Below are 17,985 nucleotides of genomic sequence, written 5' to 3'. Positions count from 1 at the left end.
AAGTAGATGTAAATTGAAAACAGGAGTGGAGTCTGCAACACTGAAGTCTGAGCTATATAAGCTATGTGGCGTGGCTTCTATGGGGAAATGGGAAAAGCCATATTTAGCCTTCAAGTGTCTGACTTTCTGACTCCCTTTGATACTGTATCTGAATCCGTACATCTGAGCTGAGCCGAGCTGCACAACAACAGCAAAGCAAACAAAATACCCCTATCATCTTTAAACGCTGAAATGGTGCAGTCTCTTTCAACTCACCAAAAAGCAAAAGAGAGACTCTAATAAGCACACAAAAAATAATAAATAGTACAGAAAAGTGAATATAAAAATGGTGAAAAAAGTTGAAAACCTTGATGTGATATTAAGTAATAAAGAAATGGGTAATAAATATGGGGTGGGAAGAAGAATACTTTTTTAATTAATTAATTAATTATGTTGTTGGAAGGGTGGCTTTCTGATGTAGGAGTTTGTTTGCTTTTGAGCCTGAAAACCTTCCCCACTAGATGATGAGATAATCATGTACCGCAAAACCTCAGTTTCAAATGCTGGACTCCAAACTGAGTATAGGGAGAAAGGGGGGCCAGTGAGTGTTAAAAAAGGGAAAAAAAAAGTTTCAAATGCTGGACTCCAAACTGAGTATAGGGAGAAAGGGGGGCCAGTGAGTGTTAAAAAAGGGAAAAAAAAAAAAAGAAACAAGTTAATATCTTCTCTCTCTCTTTATCCAAAGTCTGATGATTGATTCCAGTTGGGTTACCGCACAAACCAACTGGGTTAAAGTCCAAAATTTTGGTTTCAAGATTAGATTTTTTTAAAATAAATAAAAAAGTTGCAGTCTTGATTCCTTCTTTTGATCTAAAGCCTTTGAGAGTAGGTTGAGTAAGCTTGGTATAGAAAGAAAAAAAAAGAGAGAGGCTATTTTTTACTTCATTAAATGATTCCCTCACTGGTTGCCCAAAACAAGCGCTGGGTTGGGTTCTGGTTGTTTTGTTTTGGCATGGTTGCTGATCCTGTCTTGGGTGTTGTTTCAAAAACAAGGTAAGGTTTTTGATGGGAGAATGAAAAGAAAAGGAAAATATTTTAAGTGTTTGAACTATAAAGTGGATGGTAAAGAGAGAGCAAAGAGTTTTGGAGTTTGGACCACTTTGCTTTCTTGGTATGGTAGATAGATGGAGCTTTTTTTTTGTCAAGAAGTGAGGTGGTGAGCTATGGTACTTGGTTAGGTGAAGAATTATTCAGGGTTTCGTTTTGGGAAAGTTTAAATCTGCAGTGGAATTTGTGATCTTTGGGGGTCACCTTGCAGGTTTTACTTTCATGAGTTGTTCTTCTGGAACTGGGAATTTTGTGAAGCTCTCAGGGCTCCTCGGGGAAATACATAGATGTGCTTTAGTCAAGATGTCTATGAACGGCAAATTTCCCGCTTCTACTTGTAGATTGCCAGCAAATTCCAGGCTAAAAAAGGCTAAGGAGATTATGCATCGATCCAATTCTTTCAAGAAATGGAACAGATACCTTATCTTCCTTTGGCTTTTAGGCTTCCTTTCTGTTGGGTTTATTTGGTTCTTGACAAGTGTACCCTCGGAGGGGACTGAGAAAATTCCCCCTTCTTGTGAAGACAACGCAAGAATCTTGCTCCAACATTTCAATGTTAGCAAGAACCAGCTTCATGCTTTAGCTTCTTTCTTCTACGAATCAGATCAGGTAAATTTGCACCTTTTTTTGGCTTAAGTTGTTTGGTTTGTAGCTGGAATTGGTATATATTGACAAAACTGTTTCTTTTACAAGACTCTTGTTTTGGTTTATGAACCATTAAGGCTGATTTGGCCAACATAAACAAGATAAAGACAAATTTGGTCTTGTTCTATTGGAATTTCCGTTTGCAGAAGATGATGCAGATTCAAAATATTGTTGATTGGTTTTTCCCAATTTCAATTGTAGTTGCACTAGAAATAATTGCAAACATGAATCTGATTATGGTATTATGATATATGATATGATAAACTATTTTCTTGTCTTGTTATCCTTTCCTTTGGTTCCTTGTCTAATTGCATTAATGGTTCTGAAAACTAGTGCAGTCATCCTCAACCTGGAACATATTGAATGGAGTAAGCTTTGCATTGTTCACTTTTTTTCCATTTCATTTACAATTACATTAATCTGAATTTTGAAACCTGTCCTTTTATGTAATAGTGGCTGCAAGCATTGGAGAAAACATGCGTTTTATCTTTTCTCCATAGGCAATGCTTATAATTGAGTCTGCATGAAGATTTGTCCTGCCATTGACAGCCAAATGAAGCTTATTTCGTTGCGGATATCAAATCTAATAGAGGGTTATGAACTTATGATGCTTTTGTTCCTGCATGGATTGAGCTTTCAGTATCATATTTTCTCGAATGATGGGATGCCCATTAGAAGAGTTGTTTGTTCTGCATGAACAGTCTTTCTCACTAAAAGCATGGTTGTGAAGATACATATGTTTTAGAATTTTTACATGAAAGTTCTATCATTTTCTTATCACTTTGTGTATTACAGGTAGCATTCCTTGAATGTTCCAGACATTCAGGTCCTGAAAAGCCATCAAGTGATGATATTACCTGTGCTCTTAATGTTCTGTGTTCAAAGAAGCCAGACTTTGAAAAGCAGATGTGGGTTGCAAAAAGTTCAGAACTTAAGGATCAATGCCCAGTTCGGGTTGAGAATACTCCCAGTGCACATGACTTGTCATTTCCAGAGCACGATTCTTATGTTGTACTGAATGCTGTTTCATCATTACCATGGGAGCATCACACCAGCAGAAAGGTAACAACCATTTGCTAGGAAAACTTTGTAGTGAATATTTAATTTTTTAACTTTCTTGTGCTAAGTAGTAAATGCTGTACAATGAATACTTCCAATTGATGAGTAAAACTTTTTGCAAAATTATTGTTTTCCTTTCCATTCCTAGGAAAAAAATGGAAACAGACTGACTCTCCATGCTTGCTAAGTATTTGCACATGAAAAAAGTTGTTTTTCTACGCCTGTGGAGCATGGATCAGCCCATAATGATTTTGGCTGCCAAAGATTTCTAAATGAAGCTAATGAGGTTATTCTGCTTATGTTATGTATGTCGTTAACATAAAATGTTAAAGACAATTCTGTTAGTAAGAGAATCTAATGAATTTTGATAGTTTTTGGTTAATAAATCCTGGTATTCTTTACTAGTGATATAATTAAATTTATGGTCTCAGTTTTGAACTGAAATGTTAGGATTATACCATACATCATAAGTTCAGCTTGTGCATGTGACCATGAAGTTAAAAGATATTCATCCAAAAGAAAATTAAAGTTTAGCATTTTATGCCACTACTATGAGTATACATAGTCTAACTGATATTGCTTGCATGAAAGTGCTAGAATTATAGCAATTTTCAAACATCTATAAGTAATTCTATTAAAAGAATTGTCTTTTCCTGTTGGCTTTGGCCTTGGCATAAGCAGAACATCTCGCGAAGAACTGCACCAGGAGTCCAGTCAAAAGACCATTGTGAGAACTTGTCTTTTTGTATGGTGAAAGGATGTTGGTTGCTTCTTGTTGGACTGGTGCTGAGCTGCCAGATTCCAGGAGTCCGTTTGAAGCTGTGGAGGAGCAGAGAGAGTGAGCCAGCTCCGTTGCAGCCTGTACCTCAGAAACTACAGCTGCTACTGCAACAGAAGCATCAGCAGCAAGCTCAGGACCCTCCCAAGGGTGCAGGGAAGTGGAGAAAGAAACTCCTAATAATATTTGTACTAATGGGGATCCTTACATCCATCTGGTTATTTTGGCATTTAAACCAGAAGATCAATTTGAGGAGAGAAGAGACTCTTACCAACATGTGCGATGAAAGAGCACGGATGTTGCAAGATCAATTTAATGTTAGCATGAATCATGTTCATGCTCTGGCTCTTCTTGTATCAACTTTTCACCACGGGAAGCATCCATCTGCTATTGATCAGGTCATATTCAATGTTTTTGTATCTGAGTATCAAATGCCTTTTTCCCCACCTTTTTAAAACAATTACTCGTGCAGTTACAATGATGCTAATGAATAATGATAGCAAGTTTCTTTTATGCTGTATTGCTCACATCACTTTATTTAACTGATTGACATGGTTAATCACTGTGGAAACCGTAATTATTTGCTAGTTCAGCTAATATGTCAACCTGAACTACTGATTCATATTTTGCAGAAAACATTTGGTGAATATACCGAGAGAACAGCTTTTGAGAGGCCACTTACCAGTGGGGTTGCTTATGCATTGAAAGTTCTTCACTCAGAGAGGGAGCAATTTGAGAAACAGCATGGATGGACAATAAAGAAAATGGAAACTGAGGACCAGACTTTAGTCCAAGATTGCCTAACTGAAAATTTGGATCCTGCACCCGTTAAAGATGAATATGCACCAGTGATATTTTCACAAGAAACCGTTTCTCATATTGTCTCTATTGACATGATGTCTGGAAAGGTATGTTTCGTTTTAGCTTAGGTGTGCTATATATATATATATATATATATATATTACCCTTTGATGAATAACTGAAAGGAGGAAATTGATATGGGTATGATGTTTATGATGTTGAATACAAATTCTGTGATGACTTTTACATAAAAAGAATACACCTCAAAAGCATGTCTACTTAAAACATCCTGTCTAGCCTTCACTTAGCCAACAATGTTATGGTAATTTGCTCTTTCCATTGTTAACAGGAAGACCGTGAGAACATTTTGCGGGCAAGGGCAACTGGAAAGGGAGTATTGACATCACCTTTTAAGCTGTTAAAATCCAATCACGTTGGTGTTGTGCTCACATTTGCTGTTTATAACAAGGATTTGCCTCCAGATGCTACTCCAGAGTTACGTATTGAAGCAACAATGGGGTAATCATTCTTAAATTGTTCTTGATTTTTTGTACCATTAGTTTGGACAAGTGTTATTGTTGTTGTCAATGAGCATTTTTTTACATTTGTAAGAAAATATTCCCAGTAGTTAATACCAATTACAGGTACCTAGGTGCATCATATGATGTCCCCTCCCTGGTGGAGAAGCTTCTGCACCAACTTGCTAGCAATCAAACAATTGTTGTCAATGTTTACGATACAACCAATTCGTCTGCTTCCATAAGCATGTATGGTACTGATGTAACTGATACTGGCCTACTGCATGTAAGCAGCCTCGATTTTGGGGATCCATTAAGGAAGCATGAGATGCACTGCAGGTTAGTTTTCTCAAAAATTAAAATGATAATAATGGCAAAAAGATGTGGGATGGTAGATTTCCTTAAAACCACGATGTTTCTCTCGTATAGGTTCAAGCAAAAACCTCCATTACCCTGGACGGCAATCAATGCATCACTAGGAGTCCTAGTTATCACTTTACTTGTTGGTCATATCTTCCATGCAGCTATAAGTCGAATTGCAAAAGTTGAGAATGACTACCGTGAGATGATGGAGCTCAAAGCTCGTGCTGAAGCTGCAGATATAGCAAAATCTCAGGTACATTTGCTACCATTAGCAAACAAGTTCTATGGAAAAGTTTCCCTTAGAAGAATGGCTATAATCGATTAATTCCAGTGGTTACTAACGTAATGGTTTTTTTTATTGTAGTTTCTAGCTACTGTTTCCCATGAGATCCGGACTCCAATGAATGGTGTTCTAGGTGATTAGAAAGCTTTCATTTGTATAAATATCATTTCTCTATTTTGTCACAATTAGTTAACAGAATGTACTTGTATTAACAGGTATGCTGAAGATGCTGATGGACACGGATCTTGATGCGGTCCAAAGGGACTATGCTGAGACTGCTCATGCTAGTGGGAAAGATCTTATCTCGCTGATAAATGAGGTCCTTGATCAGGCTAAGATAGAATCAGGCAGGCTTGAACTTGAGGATGTGCCCTTCGATCTACGTTCTCTTCTTGATAATGTTCTCTCACTCTCCTCGGACAAATCTAATGATAAAGGGATTGAGGTAAAAAGAACGTAATTCCTTTTCTATTATTGAAAACAAATTTAGTCCTTACATAATCTTATTTGTTTGTCTTTGGACATGAGAAGTTGGCGGTTTATGTTTCTGATCGGGTTCCCGAAGTTGTTGTTGGTGATCCTGGGCGGTTTCGGCAAATAATTATCAATCTTGTTGGAAATTCAATTAAGGTTTGTTATGGTTGAATTTCCATGTTTCTTCACTTTCTATAGCATCATATAATCTAAACTTAAATTGCCAAAAGACTCGGAAAACAATATATTACTTCTGAACTGGATGCATTTTTCTTGGGGAGATTTGAGTGGCTATCATCTCATCTTTCTATTCACATTGTTAGTCCTCTTAAGTTCACTCCAGCTTTGACCTTGCTTCGCTTACTTGATTAGTTGATAGTTGTAGGGTGAATACTTTCAGGGACAACGCATGCCCTAAAGTTGAATATTCTGTGGACGAGAGAAGAACAAACTCTCTGTTCATAAAAATTTAAAATTTGAAAATTTTTAAACCATGCATGCAGCCTTACAGTAAATGTATCCAAGTGTTTTGAACTCATAAATGCCCGGGATGGTATGCACAATTCTATGATTGTCTCGTGTTTAACTGCACTAGAAATAACCAGATGAATATGTACGACTGTTACAGTTTCAGATCATTTAAGTTTGAATTTATTCCCTTATCTCTTCTTGAAATTGCAGTTCACGCAGGATAAGGGACATATTTTTGTCTCAGTGCATCTGGTAGATGAAGTGAAAGGTGCATGTGATGTGGGAGACAAAGTGTTACAACAAGGCTTGAACTTGGTTCAAGATATGTCAAGCAAGACATACAACACGTTAAGTGGCTTTCCGGTGGTAGACAGATGGAGGAGCTGGGAGAATTTTAAAACATTAAATAGCAAAGATGCAGTGGAGGACCCTGAAAAGATTAAATTACTGGTGACTGTTGAGGATACAGGTGTGGGAATTCATTTGGGTGCTCAAGATCGGATTTTCACTCCTTTTGTGCAAGCTGACAGTTCAACTTCACGACATTATGGTGGGACTGGAATAGGATTGAGCATCAGCAAACATCTGGTGGAACTCATGCATGGGGAGATAGGGTTTGTCAGTGAACCTGGCATTGGCAGTACTTTCTCATTTACTGGATCTTTTGCAAAAGGTGAAGTGAGTTCTTTGGATTCAAGGTGGAAGCAATATGATCCAGTGGTTTCAGAGTTTCAAGGTTTGAGAGCACTGGTTGTTGATAATAGAAGCATACGAGCTGAGGTCACTAGATACCATCTACGGAGATTGGGAATATCTGTGGATATAACATTGAGTATGGAGTCAACATGCACCTATCTGTCAAACGCTTGTGGCACAAGGTAGCTAGAATAGTTTTGGTGTTGCTTATAGGCAGAAGATTGAAGGCTCTTAATATTATACACAAAGAACCATCTTTATGAACTAGAGAACTTTTATTTAAATAGATTTCAATATTAATTCTCACACAATGAAACCTAGGGAAAGATACATCAGTATTACAATATATTTCTCTACTATACTTTGTGTAACATGCATCACCGTGATTACTCTAGGTATTGTACCCAACTTAAACAGCTGCTAGCTTGATACGGATCTAGAGAGCCAAGATGTGCACATTAATCAGGGTTATTCTTTGCAGTTTTGGAAGGCTTTTTAAGCTGAAGTTTATGAGAGTCACCTGTTGCTATCAAGATACTATACATATTAGTAATGATATATCTTTTTCAAACCTGTGTCAATATTTGTAAAGATACTAATAATAATGAGCATGCTGCCTTACAAAAAGCAAGAAATAGTTAGACAATTAGTTTTTGATTACTAGAAAGCTTACTATCAAACACTTAACTTACCTTGGTTTAGCTGAACCTTTTTTTATTTGTATCTTCTGCAGTGACTTTGCTCATTTGGCCATGATTCTTATAGACAAAGATGCTTGGAACCAGGAAAGAGTTCTTCAGTTCCGTTCCTTGCTCAAAGAACATAGGCAGAATGGCAGGATAAATGTTTCAACGAACTTCCCTAAGATTTTTCTCTTGGCTACCGCCATGACTCCTCTTGAACGATCCAAGCTTAAGACTGCTGGTTTTGTAGATAATGTACTGATGAAGCCTCTTCGGTTGAGCGTCATCATTGCCTGTTTCCAGGAACTCCTAGGAAATGGTAGAAAGGACCAGGTACATAGAAAGAAAAGTACACTCGGGACCCTACTTAGAGAAAAACGAATTTTAGTGGTTGATGATAACAAGGTTAACAGAAGAGTGGCAGAAGGTGCTTTAAAGAAATATGGAGCAATTGTTTCCTGTGTGGAAAAAGGCCAGGATGCGCTGGACAAGCTTAGACCACCCCATAATTTTGATGCCTGCTTCATGGATCTTCAGATGCCGGAAATGGACGGGTAATCAATCTAACTGGCCTTTATTTGTTCTTCCAAGTTTGTGTGTGCTTCATTTCAGCAAAAACCTGAAAATATGAAAGAGGCCTCTATGGCAAGCAATGGTGCCTATTGTGTAATGATTGTCTAGTTAGGGAAGTAATTAATACATTGCTAATCAAAATGTTATAACCTAAATGACTGATGAGGCAATATTAGGTATAAGTTTATCAAGAACCAGTTATTTGGGTTTAGATATGGAGTAAAAAGAATGCTGATTTGTTTGATAGATTCTTGGTCAATTGAAGTAAATGGGTAAACTGAACGTTATTATTATATTTATTTGTTACTTTTTACCTATGGATCAAAACATCTTCAAGATCCTACTCTTAAGAGTACATCACCATCCTGATACTCCAAATATTTATGCAGGTTTGAAGCAACTAGGCAAATCCGCAGTGTGGAGACTCAGGTCAATGAAAATATTGCTTCTGGAGAAGCATCAATTGATATGTATGGAAATGTGTCTTACTGGCACATTCCAATATTGGCAATGACAGCTGATGTCATCCAGGCTACAAACGAAGAGTGCATGAAATGTGGGATGGATGGCTATGTGTCGAAGCCTTTTGAGGAAGAGCAACTTTATTCAGCTGTTGCAAGTTTTTTCGAGTCTGGTTGATATAGTGGGTGTTGGTTGAACTAACTTTCTTCAGGTTGACCCCTTGTGACTCTCGGTTGTCTGACAAGTGACTAGTCCTTGCCTCATACTGGTGGACATCCGAATTATGGTAACTTGGCCATCCTTCTTTCTCCTTTAAATTGAATGTGTAGTTATTAAATATTTCATGTCTGCTTCATATATTCTTCCTCCATGACCAAAGAAGATATCATGAATTCTTTTTTCAGCCAAAAAATGGTATCATGCAGCCAAACCATTTGATATCACCCAAAACAGGTTTCGGATGTTTATGGTGTGTTCTTTGTCTTCAGGTATGCTGAGGTTGCATCCATGATTTTGCTTTTGACTGTGTTGAATGAAAAACCATGGAAGAATTCGAATCCTTAGGACCTGTTGTTTGTCATCCATTTTCTTGCCAAGTACGAGGGAGAATGGTCCTTTTCCTGTAGTATCCAATTTATATTTAACTGTAATTAAGTGACATCCATTCTTTTTCCCCTCGTTATATGGTCTCAGCCAAAAAATAAAATAATTTTTTTTTATCATTTTATGTAGATTTTCCATGTTTCAAGCACTTTGTGTTGGAAAATCTTCACTAAAAGTACATGGTTCGAGGTTAGAACTATTCATTTATTCGAGTTGAATGTAGGCATTTTGAAATCTTACTGTTTTTATTTTTAGTTTTTCAAATTGGCTTGAAAGGGTGATCCAATTGATGGTTGGAAGTTGGGAATGCATTACTGTCATCTCTGCTGAAAGATTGGGTTCTTAGTCAGTGCTTCCTGTAACCATGAGTTTTCGTTGTATATTATTCCTTTATTTTATTAGTACACAACCAGTGTAAATTATTTTTGACATGTGCTTGTAAGTAATAAATTGCTTGCTTTTAATTCGATTTGTGGTTTCTTAGGATTGCCAAGCACCTGTGGGTAGTCTTGTTGCTCCAAGTTCCTTTAAATGGATCATAGATTTGCTTATTTTTAGTCTGATGCACATACAGGGAATATATTCTTCTAAGGCACATGGCAGGGGTGACTGGATTTTGAAATAAAAAAATTGTTAGTAGTTCATGTACTCTTATTTTAATTGATATTCAAATAGTAACAGTTAAATTCAATGTTATGTGTACAATTATAGGTTTAGTCTATTTTTCCTGTTTAATGATTCTAAGTTTTATATTCTTTTGAATTTTAAAATTTTAGTCTTTTAACTCAAATGATAATCAATATTCCATTATCCGAAGCGAGTAATATGTGAAAATAATGAGCTAACATAATACTATACATATAATATGTTTTGTTTTTGTTTAGTGAGGATTTAAATTTTAAAATTTGGAAAATAGAGAGATTAAAGTTTGATCAAATAGAAATATAGGGATTAAATTTACAACTTTCGTAAAGTATAAGAACTAATAGCAGAAAAAACTAAAAACCTAAAAGGATAACCAACAGTACACATACCCATTCACATGGCCCCTAGCGTATGTAATGCTTTCCACACTATAAAAGGGATATTGATTTATGAGTTTTATCAGTGGATAGATACTATAAGATCATTTCTCCACTTCCACTCTCTCTCCCTCCTCAATGTCACCCTTGTTGTTAAAGATAACGCTTGTGCTGCTGTTTATGTCAATTATTATTCCTCAAAAATCAGGTACATTCTTAAAAACCTCCTTGCCATGGTTTCTTATGTATGTTGTAAAATGGTGTTCTCATATAAATGTTAATATCAGTTGGGGAATACGAGCAATGGTGCATAGCAGATGAACAAACCCCAGATGAAGAGTTGAAGGTAGCCCTGGATTGGGCATGTGGGGAAGGTGGTGCAGATTGCAGTAAGATTCAGGTAAACCAGGCTTGTTATTTTCCAAACACTATGACAAACCATGCTTCCTATGCCTTCAATGATTACTTCCAAAGGTTCAAGCACAAAGGAGGATCTTGCAACTTCAAAGGAGCTGCCATGATTACAGAACTAGATCCAAGTAAGCGTTATCCATTGACAGTTTTTAAAAAAAATGAGCGAATCCCATGTGCTTAGAAAGTAGAAAGTGGGAAATTCATGTGGTTGGTCTTTGGTCATCATGTGCTGCTTCCTTTTAATGTAATGCGTAAGAAGCAACTTGCATCTTAGATATACTAAAGCAAGAAAAAGGAAACAAATCAGATATTCTAATATTTAGAATGTAATTTCATTTATTAAAATAGAATTTATTTTACTTAGAAATGATTAAAATTGAAAATATTATAGAGAAGTAAACATAAAAAAATTGGTTCTACAACAAAATTACTCAACTTATTTATTGTTGTATTTAGGGGTGAGCCCAAACTTTTTTACTTTTCCCTCAAAACTTTTACTCCTTCTCACTTTTCCCCCAAAACTTTTACTCCCCTCCCCTCCCAACCCCCCAATCTACCCAAAATCCATTTTCCACCAAAATTTTACTCTTCCATTCATTTTTTTTTCAAAATTTTACTCTCAAAAACCCTCAAAACCTTTTATTTTCCCATAAAATTTTTACTCCCTCCCACTTTTCCCTTAAAACTTTTATTCTCTTCCCATCCCACCTCCCATCTACCCCAAACCCTCCCCTCCAATTTTTTTAATATTTTCCTCCAAAATTTTACTCCCCTATTTACTTTCCTCAAACTTTTATTCCCCAAAACTTTTATTTTCCCCTAAACTTTTACTTCTCACCATTTACTCTAAAATAAAAATCAAATTTATCCAAAAAATCACTAAACATAAATAGTAATAATTTTATTTATATATACTATTTATATTATTAAATTAAATTTCACATTTTATATTATTTATATTATTGAATTGTTTAGTCATATTGAATATTTATATTAAAATTGAATTCTTAATTATGCCATAAAATATTCGTGTTAAAATTTTATATTGGTATCAATTTTAAATTTTATTTTTAAAATAAATTTTATTAAAAATCATATTTTTATATTTAATATATTTTAATTCCAAAATACATAGTGACAAGAATCCGAAGATAATTGAAACAACTAAGCAAACAAATAAGCTAACCAGTATATAAAAAATTAATAAATAAATTATGAGGTGATGAAAGTTAATAAAAAATTTGATTAAGGTGGACAAATTTTATTACGATGGGTGACAATGGATACAAGGACCCAAAATTATTTTTTAAAATTTAACTCGAACAAATATATTCGATTCGATTCGATTCGAATTCTATCTCACTCGACTCGATTCGAGAAAACTTCAAATAAAGTTAGGATGATAAAATGAGATTCGAAAACTCGATTAATTCTAAAATTTTCGATTCGATTCGATTCGATTCGATCGAATGCTCACCCCTAGTTGTATTTGGTTGCAGGTTATAATTCTTGCAAATACGAGTTTATTCCCTGATTCAGAGGCAAACCAATTCATGTCATTTCTATTTTGCCGACTTCTCCTTTTTAGGAAATATAAACATTCTCATTTAAATGTAAGAATTTTAATTTATTTTCCTCTTAACATTTACTTTTGGATTTTTATAGTAGGAGATTTACTTTCTTATTGAATAAAAATATAATTAATACTTTAATTCGTAGAATATATTTATTTTTATAAAATTATCTCCGACAAAATATTCTTCATAAAAATATCCCAAAATTATATCATTATTTGAGAATGCAATAATTAATAGAATTAATAAAAAATAGACATAATATATAATTTTATCTAATTATTTTAGCATTTTGTATTGCTGAGTTATTCCTCTCAAACAATGAAACGTCATTGATCGGTCCTTAATAGAATATAAATATATATAATGAGAAAAATTGCAAATTATACATCTTTATAATTTTGAGTTCATATACAAGTTTTTTAAATGTATTCGTGTAATGGATTTGATTAAAATGAGAGAAAATTATACATTATGGATTAATTGAATATTTGTTAATAATAAACATCATTGAAAAATATTATTATTAAATATTCATTAATAATAAAAGACATAAATTTATTTGGGCTTCCAACTTTACAAAAAAAAATATTTTAATCCTTCATTTAATTCTTTGTCGTTTTTAACCCTTCAATTTGTGATGTTTGTTAAACCATTTTAAAATGAATAAAACAATTAATGCCTATTAACTGTGCTGACGTGATGGCATACGTCGAAGCGTCAACAATTAATTAATTTTTTCAATATTTAAAAATATAAAAATATAAAAATGTTTTTAAATTAAAAAAAAGTTAATTAATTGCGGACTGACATAATTGTGGATGTAATGTTAGGTACTTAAAAAATTATGCTTAATGCACGAATTGCCTCTAACATACTTGGTTTTCTCTGATAGCTAATTAAAAGTTTTTGCAGTACGACTCAGGATTTAAAGTTTGTTTCTGTTATTTGTTAATCCAAAGCATTAACTATGTTAAAGGAAACAATCACAAAGGTTGCCACATTTCACATCTTGATAAAAACACTTAAATTTTTATAAAATGAAAAAAAAATAGTTTGCGCAGCAGTGAAAGAAATTCAAAACGTTCAAGCAAATATCGTTTCAACCTTCTTTTTGGTTGGATTTAATATTTTTAATTATTAAGAAGGTTGTACTTTGTGGAATCCATAAAAGGTTGCAAATTATTCCATCGATTCACCACCAATCTATTCTCTGCATCTAATCCAGACATTAGTATACAGCCGTTTCAAAAGGTATATTTATAAGGACGGATTTGGTCCATATATTTTTGTTTTTATATTTAATTCCTTGGTTTCTTTATTTATATGAAAATTATTTATTAATAAGTATTTTACTGAATATATATATTTAAAATCAGTTAATATAATTTTTAAAATTTTAAATTTTTTAATAATTTAAAGTGTTTTTAATTAGGATGTGCCATGTCACAGCTTTTGATTGGTTGGAGGATAATGCTTGGGGTGAACCTTGTAAGGAAAACAAACTTTAGTCCTAAACCATCGTGCAAAGTTTTAAGTACCCAACTTAGAAAATCGAGATGCTTTAGGGATCAATTTGTGCATTAAGCCTAAAAATTATTTAAAAAAGCCCTCATTTTAAAATGATTCTCAAACTTTAACATTCTAATTATATCCTCAAACTATTAATGATCAATAAAGTCCTTCCGTTACTAAAATTGTTAATTTAATCATTAAGACATAATTTAAAATGAAAATTTAAAGAAAAATAAACATTTTAAAATGGATCTTATAGAATTCTTAATTTTGAGATTTTCAAAGTTTTACTGAAACTATTGTTCACTCTCTTTTCTTTTCAATTTTACTTTATTTTTAATTTTAAAAGTTATGTAACAACATTTTACTTTCTTTAAAACTTTCATTTTAAATGATGTCACATAAAATTTTTCATGTCATTTAATAGTTAAATTAACGGTTTCAATAATTGAAGGACATGATTAATATATAAATCAATAGTTTGAAATATACAGAATTTTTATCAAAAAAAAGTCTTTTATTTAATAAGAGTAACATACATAAATAACTTTCCTAACAATAATATTCTAATCAACAGCATTTCAAAAATTTTCATATCATAGGAAAGCACCAATATATAAAATTAAGGATCACTTTGTGAAATGTCACTTTCCTCTTTAACGAAAGAAAAACTTAATAACACAAGTATTATTGTTTCATGGCATGATAAAATGTTTTTAAAGTTTATTTCATAAATTTAGTTTTAATTTTCATTTTTAAAAATCGATATTATTTTTATAAAATTACATTCTAAAATTTTATAATTTCTTTTATGCCTATGAAACATCTAATAAAATAAAACTAAAACAAAATTTTGCATGTAATTATATAAGAAAAATATATTTTAATAAATTGAAAGTTTAAATTGCTTTTAAAAATATTTTATCAAAATTAAAGAAATAAAACATATTAACTGGAAATAATACTAGAAGTGTACAGAGAAAGGAAACTCTTGTATTAGTAAAATTCATCGTTTCCCAGGAAAAGCTTGGGGGTAAATAGGTATTGAATTGATTTTCACAATCAAACAAGACATATTACAATGTTAATACTCATAACAGACAAAAATACATAATTATGTCTTGTTTGCAATTAAAAATGTATTAGGGTATCTTATGAGACAACAACTATACAAAGGTTTGTTACATATATGGCATAACAAAGAGGACAAGATGTTCTCTAACTTGTTTCAAGTGATAGCATAAGTTCTTCTAAGGAAAATCCAACCTTAGAATAACAGACTTGCCCAACCGGCAACAAAAGCAAGGCCACCAAATGGAGCAAGGGCCGAATATTTTCTGTCCTCCAGATATGCCGCCGTGTAACACCTACATAATGATTTAATTATATTTTCACCATATCAATTCTGCATGAATGAATTTAACATTAGCATAGTAAATACATTCACACATCCATTCCCTGCTAAACAACTGACTGCATTTATTCACATTCATACACCTAACTGTTCAAAGCTAGGTTATGTTTCTGTTCAATCAAAGAATCCATAGTGTTGAATGACAGGAGATATGGTCAATACAGAGATGCACTTTTATTCACAGCATTAGTAATGCATGGTATCCCATAGACCCTATGAAAAAAATCTCCATGGTTTCAATAGCAATACAAACACGCTAAGGAATTGACATTTAGTAATGTTGAGGAGGAATCGGTTCCCCTGGGAGAAGTTTTCGAAGTGTTGTCCTCTGGGTAGTCGACCTAGACCCCAACAATTTAAGGTATTGTCCCCGTGTCAGGTTTTGTCCTTGGCCTCCGCGGTAAGCCATGTATGGTTCACCGGGGGGCTCGGTCAGTAGAGATAAGTACTTGCAAGACTCAAGATAAATGTTAGTATTGGACGTGTGAATAATAATAGAGGTCGTAGCTCAAGTGGTACCATGTTTACAAACATGTCAACTTTAAGCTAAGATTAGCGGTTCAAGCTACGCCTGAGTACCTCCATTATTATTCGTACGCCCAACACTTACACTTATCCCAAGTCTTGCAAGTACCTATCTCTACCGACTGAGACGCCCCCCTCCGTGGACCATACACAGCTCTCCGTGGAGGCCGAGGACTAAACTTCAACACAGGGACAATACCTTCAATTGTTGGGGTCCAGGTCAGCCGCACAGAAGACAACACTTCGAAGACTTCTCAACAAGCAACAAATAAATTTTATAAAACGTTTTAAGGTGCAGCAAATATTGGTTATGCAAAATGTATTTGCAGCGATTTTATACACATTCTTGTTGAGTTTTACAATAACTTGTTCGCAGCAGCAGGCATTTGATATGCAAAAAAGTCCTTTTTGCAACAAGATATAAATTGCTGTAGTTAGATGCAAAAAACCATACGTCAAAACTTTTTTGGCACACTTTTGGTGGCGAGATAAAACAGCCTTGCGAAAGTCTTTTTATGCTGCCAAAATTTAAATATTTGTAAAACTATAAAATTTGCAATAAATAACATATTGTTGCAAAATGTCAAATTGCTATTAGAGTCCCCTCAATTTTACATATCATCCTACTACATTACATTCAAAGCCTTCGCTAATTATGAACTAAACAAGAAGCTCAATAAAAATATAAAAGAAAAACCTTAAGAAATGCAAATTTTAAACCGTTAAATGCATCCGCATCCATCAGGTAGAATGACCAAATATATGAACTTTTCAAGAAACATTAACCTAAGAAATGCACTTAAAAACAAGACACTGATTTATGACCAAACACATGCAACAACAAAAAAACACAAGTTTAAAACAATTAAATGTATCATTTTCATCAAGGAAAGTAACCCAAAGTATGAAATCTCGATGAATATCATTCAAATCCCTTTCACCAAATCTTTTTTTTCCCTCAGATTAGCATTCATCAATTGCAAACTTCTAACAAGTAACAAATTCAAAAAAGAAGATAAAAGGGGAAGGGAACTTACGACCCAGAGAAAGAAAGAATGCCAGCAGTCAAAAGGCCTCCAAACTGAAGCACAATAAACGAGAGCAGTTAGCCCATTGATAACTCGACACGAAGCAATAAAATTCAGGGGATTGTATGATTAGTCTCTTAAAACTAAAACCATAAAACCAATCAATAAAACAACAAGTATTTTCCTAAGAATATTAAGCAAACCATGCCCAGAAAATCAATAATGAAATTATAAAAATAAAAGGGCAAAAGGGAACTAACAATGTGGGGGCGTTTGGTAATAGGAGCAGAAAGAAGAGCAGCTGTGTGAAACAAGTGGTAAGTAGAAGCGATTTGCCATACCTAAGTTCATCATCCAATTATAGTAAGGAAAAAAACAAGAACAAGAAAATAATTGAACAACAAAAACGTTGAAAAGTGAAAATTTGGGTGAAAAAAATGAAAGGGTATTAAAAAACCAACCTCCTTGTAAACGGGATTTTCAGGTTTAAAGATATGGAAGCCATAAGTGCCCAATCCAAGGGCTGCTATTCCTGTTATTTAAAAAAAAAAAACCCCATAAATAAGTACGAAAAAGGAATTGAAAAAGATGAGAGAAAGAAGTTAAAAACCAGAAACAGCAGCAATCTTGTGCCACTGAAAAGCATCCATTTGGGAAATTCTCATAAACTCTCTTCTTTCTTCAGGTTAGACTTTTGGTTGCATAATGGCGATCGGTTTTGCTGCAGTGAGCAAACTTTATTATGTGTAAATCGTTGAAAGGCAGAGTCAAACGCCGTCGTTTTTCTTTCGCGCTGAAACGCAACCGTTTACATGGTTCTCCTATTCTTTTACTCGTTTTGAACTTTTTTTTCTCTTTCGAGTTAATTAATTACTGCTGCCAATTCATACTTACTTTATTAGCTCAAGTTTTGTTTTAGGTTAAATTCTGCTTTAAGTAAAATGTATTCCTTATTTTCATGATTTTTGGTGTTTATATTTTTCACATTTTAAAAAATC

At 33.8% G+C, this 17,985-nt stretch overlaps 3 protein-coding genes across 13 annotated transcripts; 2 read left to right on the top strand and 1 right to left on the bottom strand.

Moving 5' to 3' along the window:
- Window positions 1-495: 495 nt before the first annotated feature.
- On the top strand, window positions 496-9,964 carry LOC105799728 (histidine kinase 2). Of its 10 annotated transcripts, none has more exons than XM_052633619.1 (16): window positions 496-1,695; window positions 2,527-2,793; window positions 3,472-3,966; window positions 4,201-4,476; window positions 4,719-4,888; window positions 5,014-5,226; window positions 5,317-5,503; window positions 5,615-5,666; window positions 5,749-5,978; window positions 6,065-6,163; window positions 6,689-7,356; window positions 7,908-8,411; window positions 8,820-9,178; window positions 9,297-9,380; window positions 9,625-9,684; window positions 9,751-9,964. In XM_052633619.1, the coding sequence occupies exons 1-13, from the start codon at window positions 1,309-1,311 to the stop codon at window positions 9,067-9,069; spliced, it is 3,798 nt and encodes a 1,265-aa protein (XP_052489579.1). In that variant the 5' UTR covers window positions 496-1,308; the 3' UTR covers window positions 9,070-9,178; window positions 9,297-9,380; window positions 9,625-9,684; window positions 9,751-9,964. The 10 variants fall into 10 exon arrangements, with proteins under 10 accessions (XP_052489579.1, XP_052489580.1, XP_052489578.1 ...); XM_052633617.1 differs by lacking the exon at window positions 9,297-9,380 and adding an exon at window positions 9,381-9,488 and having other exon boundaries at window positions 497-1,695; XM_052633616.1 differs by lacking the exon at window positions 9,297-9,380 and adding an exon at window positions 9,381-9,538 and having other exon boundaries at window positions 497-1,695.
- A 568-nt stretch (window positions 9,965-10,532) lies between these two features.
- On the top strand, window positions 10,533-12,643 carry LOC105799785 (glucan endo-1,3-beta-glucosidase 4). 2 transcript variants are annotated; one of them, XM_012630515.2, is made up of 3 exons: window positions 10,558-10,725; window positions 10,805-11,056; window positions 12,431-12,643. In XM_012630515.2, the coding sequence occupies exons 1-3, from the start codon at window positions 10,656-10,658 to the stop codon at window positions 12,463-12,465; spliced, it is 357 nt and encodes a 118-aa protein (XP_012485969.1). In that variant the 5' UTR covers window positions 10,558-10,655; the 3' UTR covers window positions 12,466-12,643. The 2 variants fall into 2 exon arrangements, with proteins under 2 accessions (XP_052489581.1, XP_012485969.1); XM_052633621.1 differs by lacking the exon at window positions 12,431-12,643 and having other exon boundaries at window positions 10,533-10,725; window positions 10,805-11,298.
- A 2,404-nt stretch (window positions 12,644-15,047) lies between these two features.
- LOC105799793 (uncharacterized) lies at window positions 15,048-17,744 on the bottom strand. The gene is made up of 5 exons (XM_012630527.2): window positions 17,598-17,744; window positions 17,449-17,519; window positions 17,248-17,328; window positions 16,997-17,040; window positions 15,048-15,387 (listed from the first exon to the last, which is right to left on the bottom strand). Exons 1-5 carry the CDS (start codon window positions 17,650-17,652, stop codon window positions 15,288-15,290), a joined length of 351 nt encoding a protein of 116 aa, XP_012485981.1. The 5' UTR covers window positions 17,653-17,744; the 3' UTR covers window positions 15,048-15,287.
- Between the last annotated feature and the right edge of the window lie 241 nt (window positions 17,745-17,985).

This window comes from Gossypium raimondii, chromosome 7 (genome assembly GCF_025698545.1).
Source record: "Gossypium raimondii isolate GPD5lz chromosome 7, ASM2569854v1, whole genome shotgun sequence".
Classification (NCBI taxonomy): domain Eukaryota; kingdom Viridiplantae; phylum Streptophyta; class Magnoliopsida; order Malvales; family Malvaceae; genus Gossypium; species Gossypium raimondii.
This window is presented reverse-complemented; position numbering and strand designations above follow the sequence as displayed.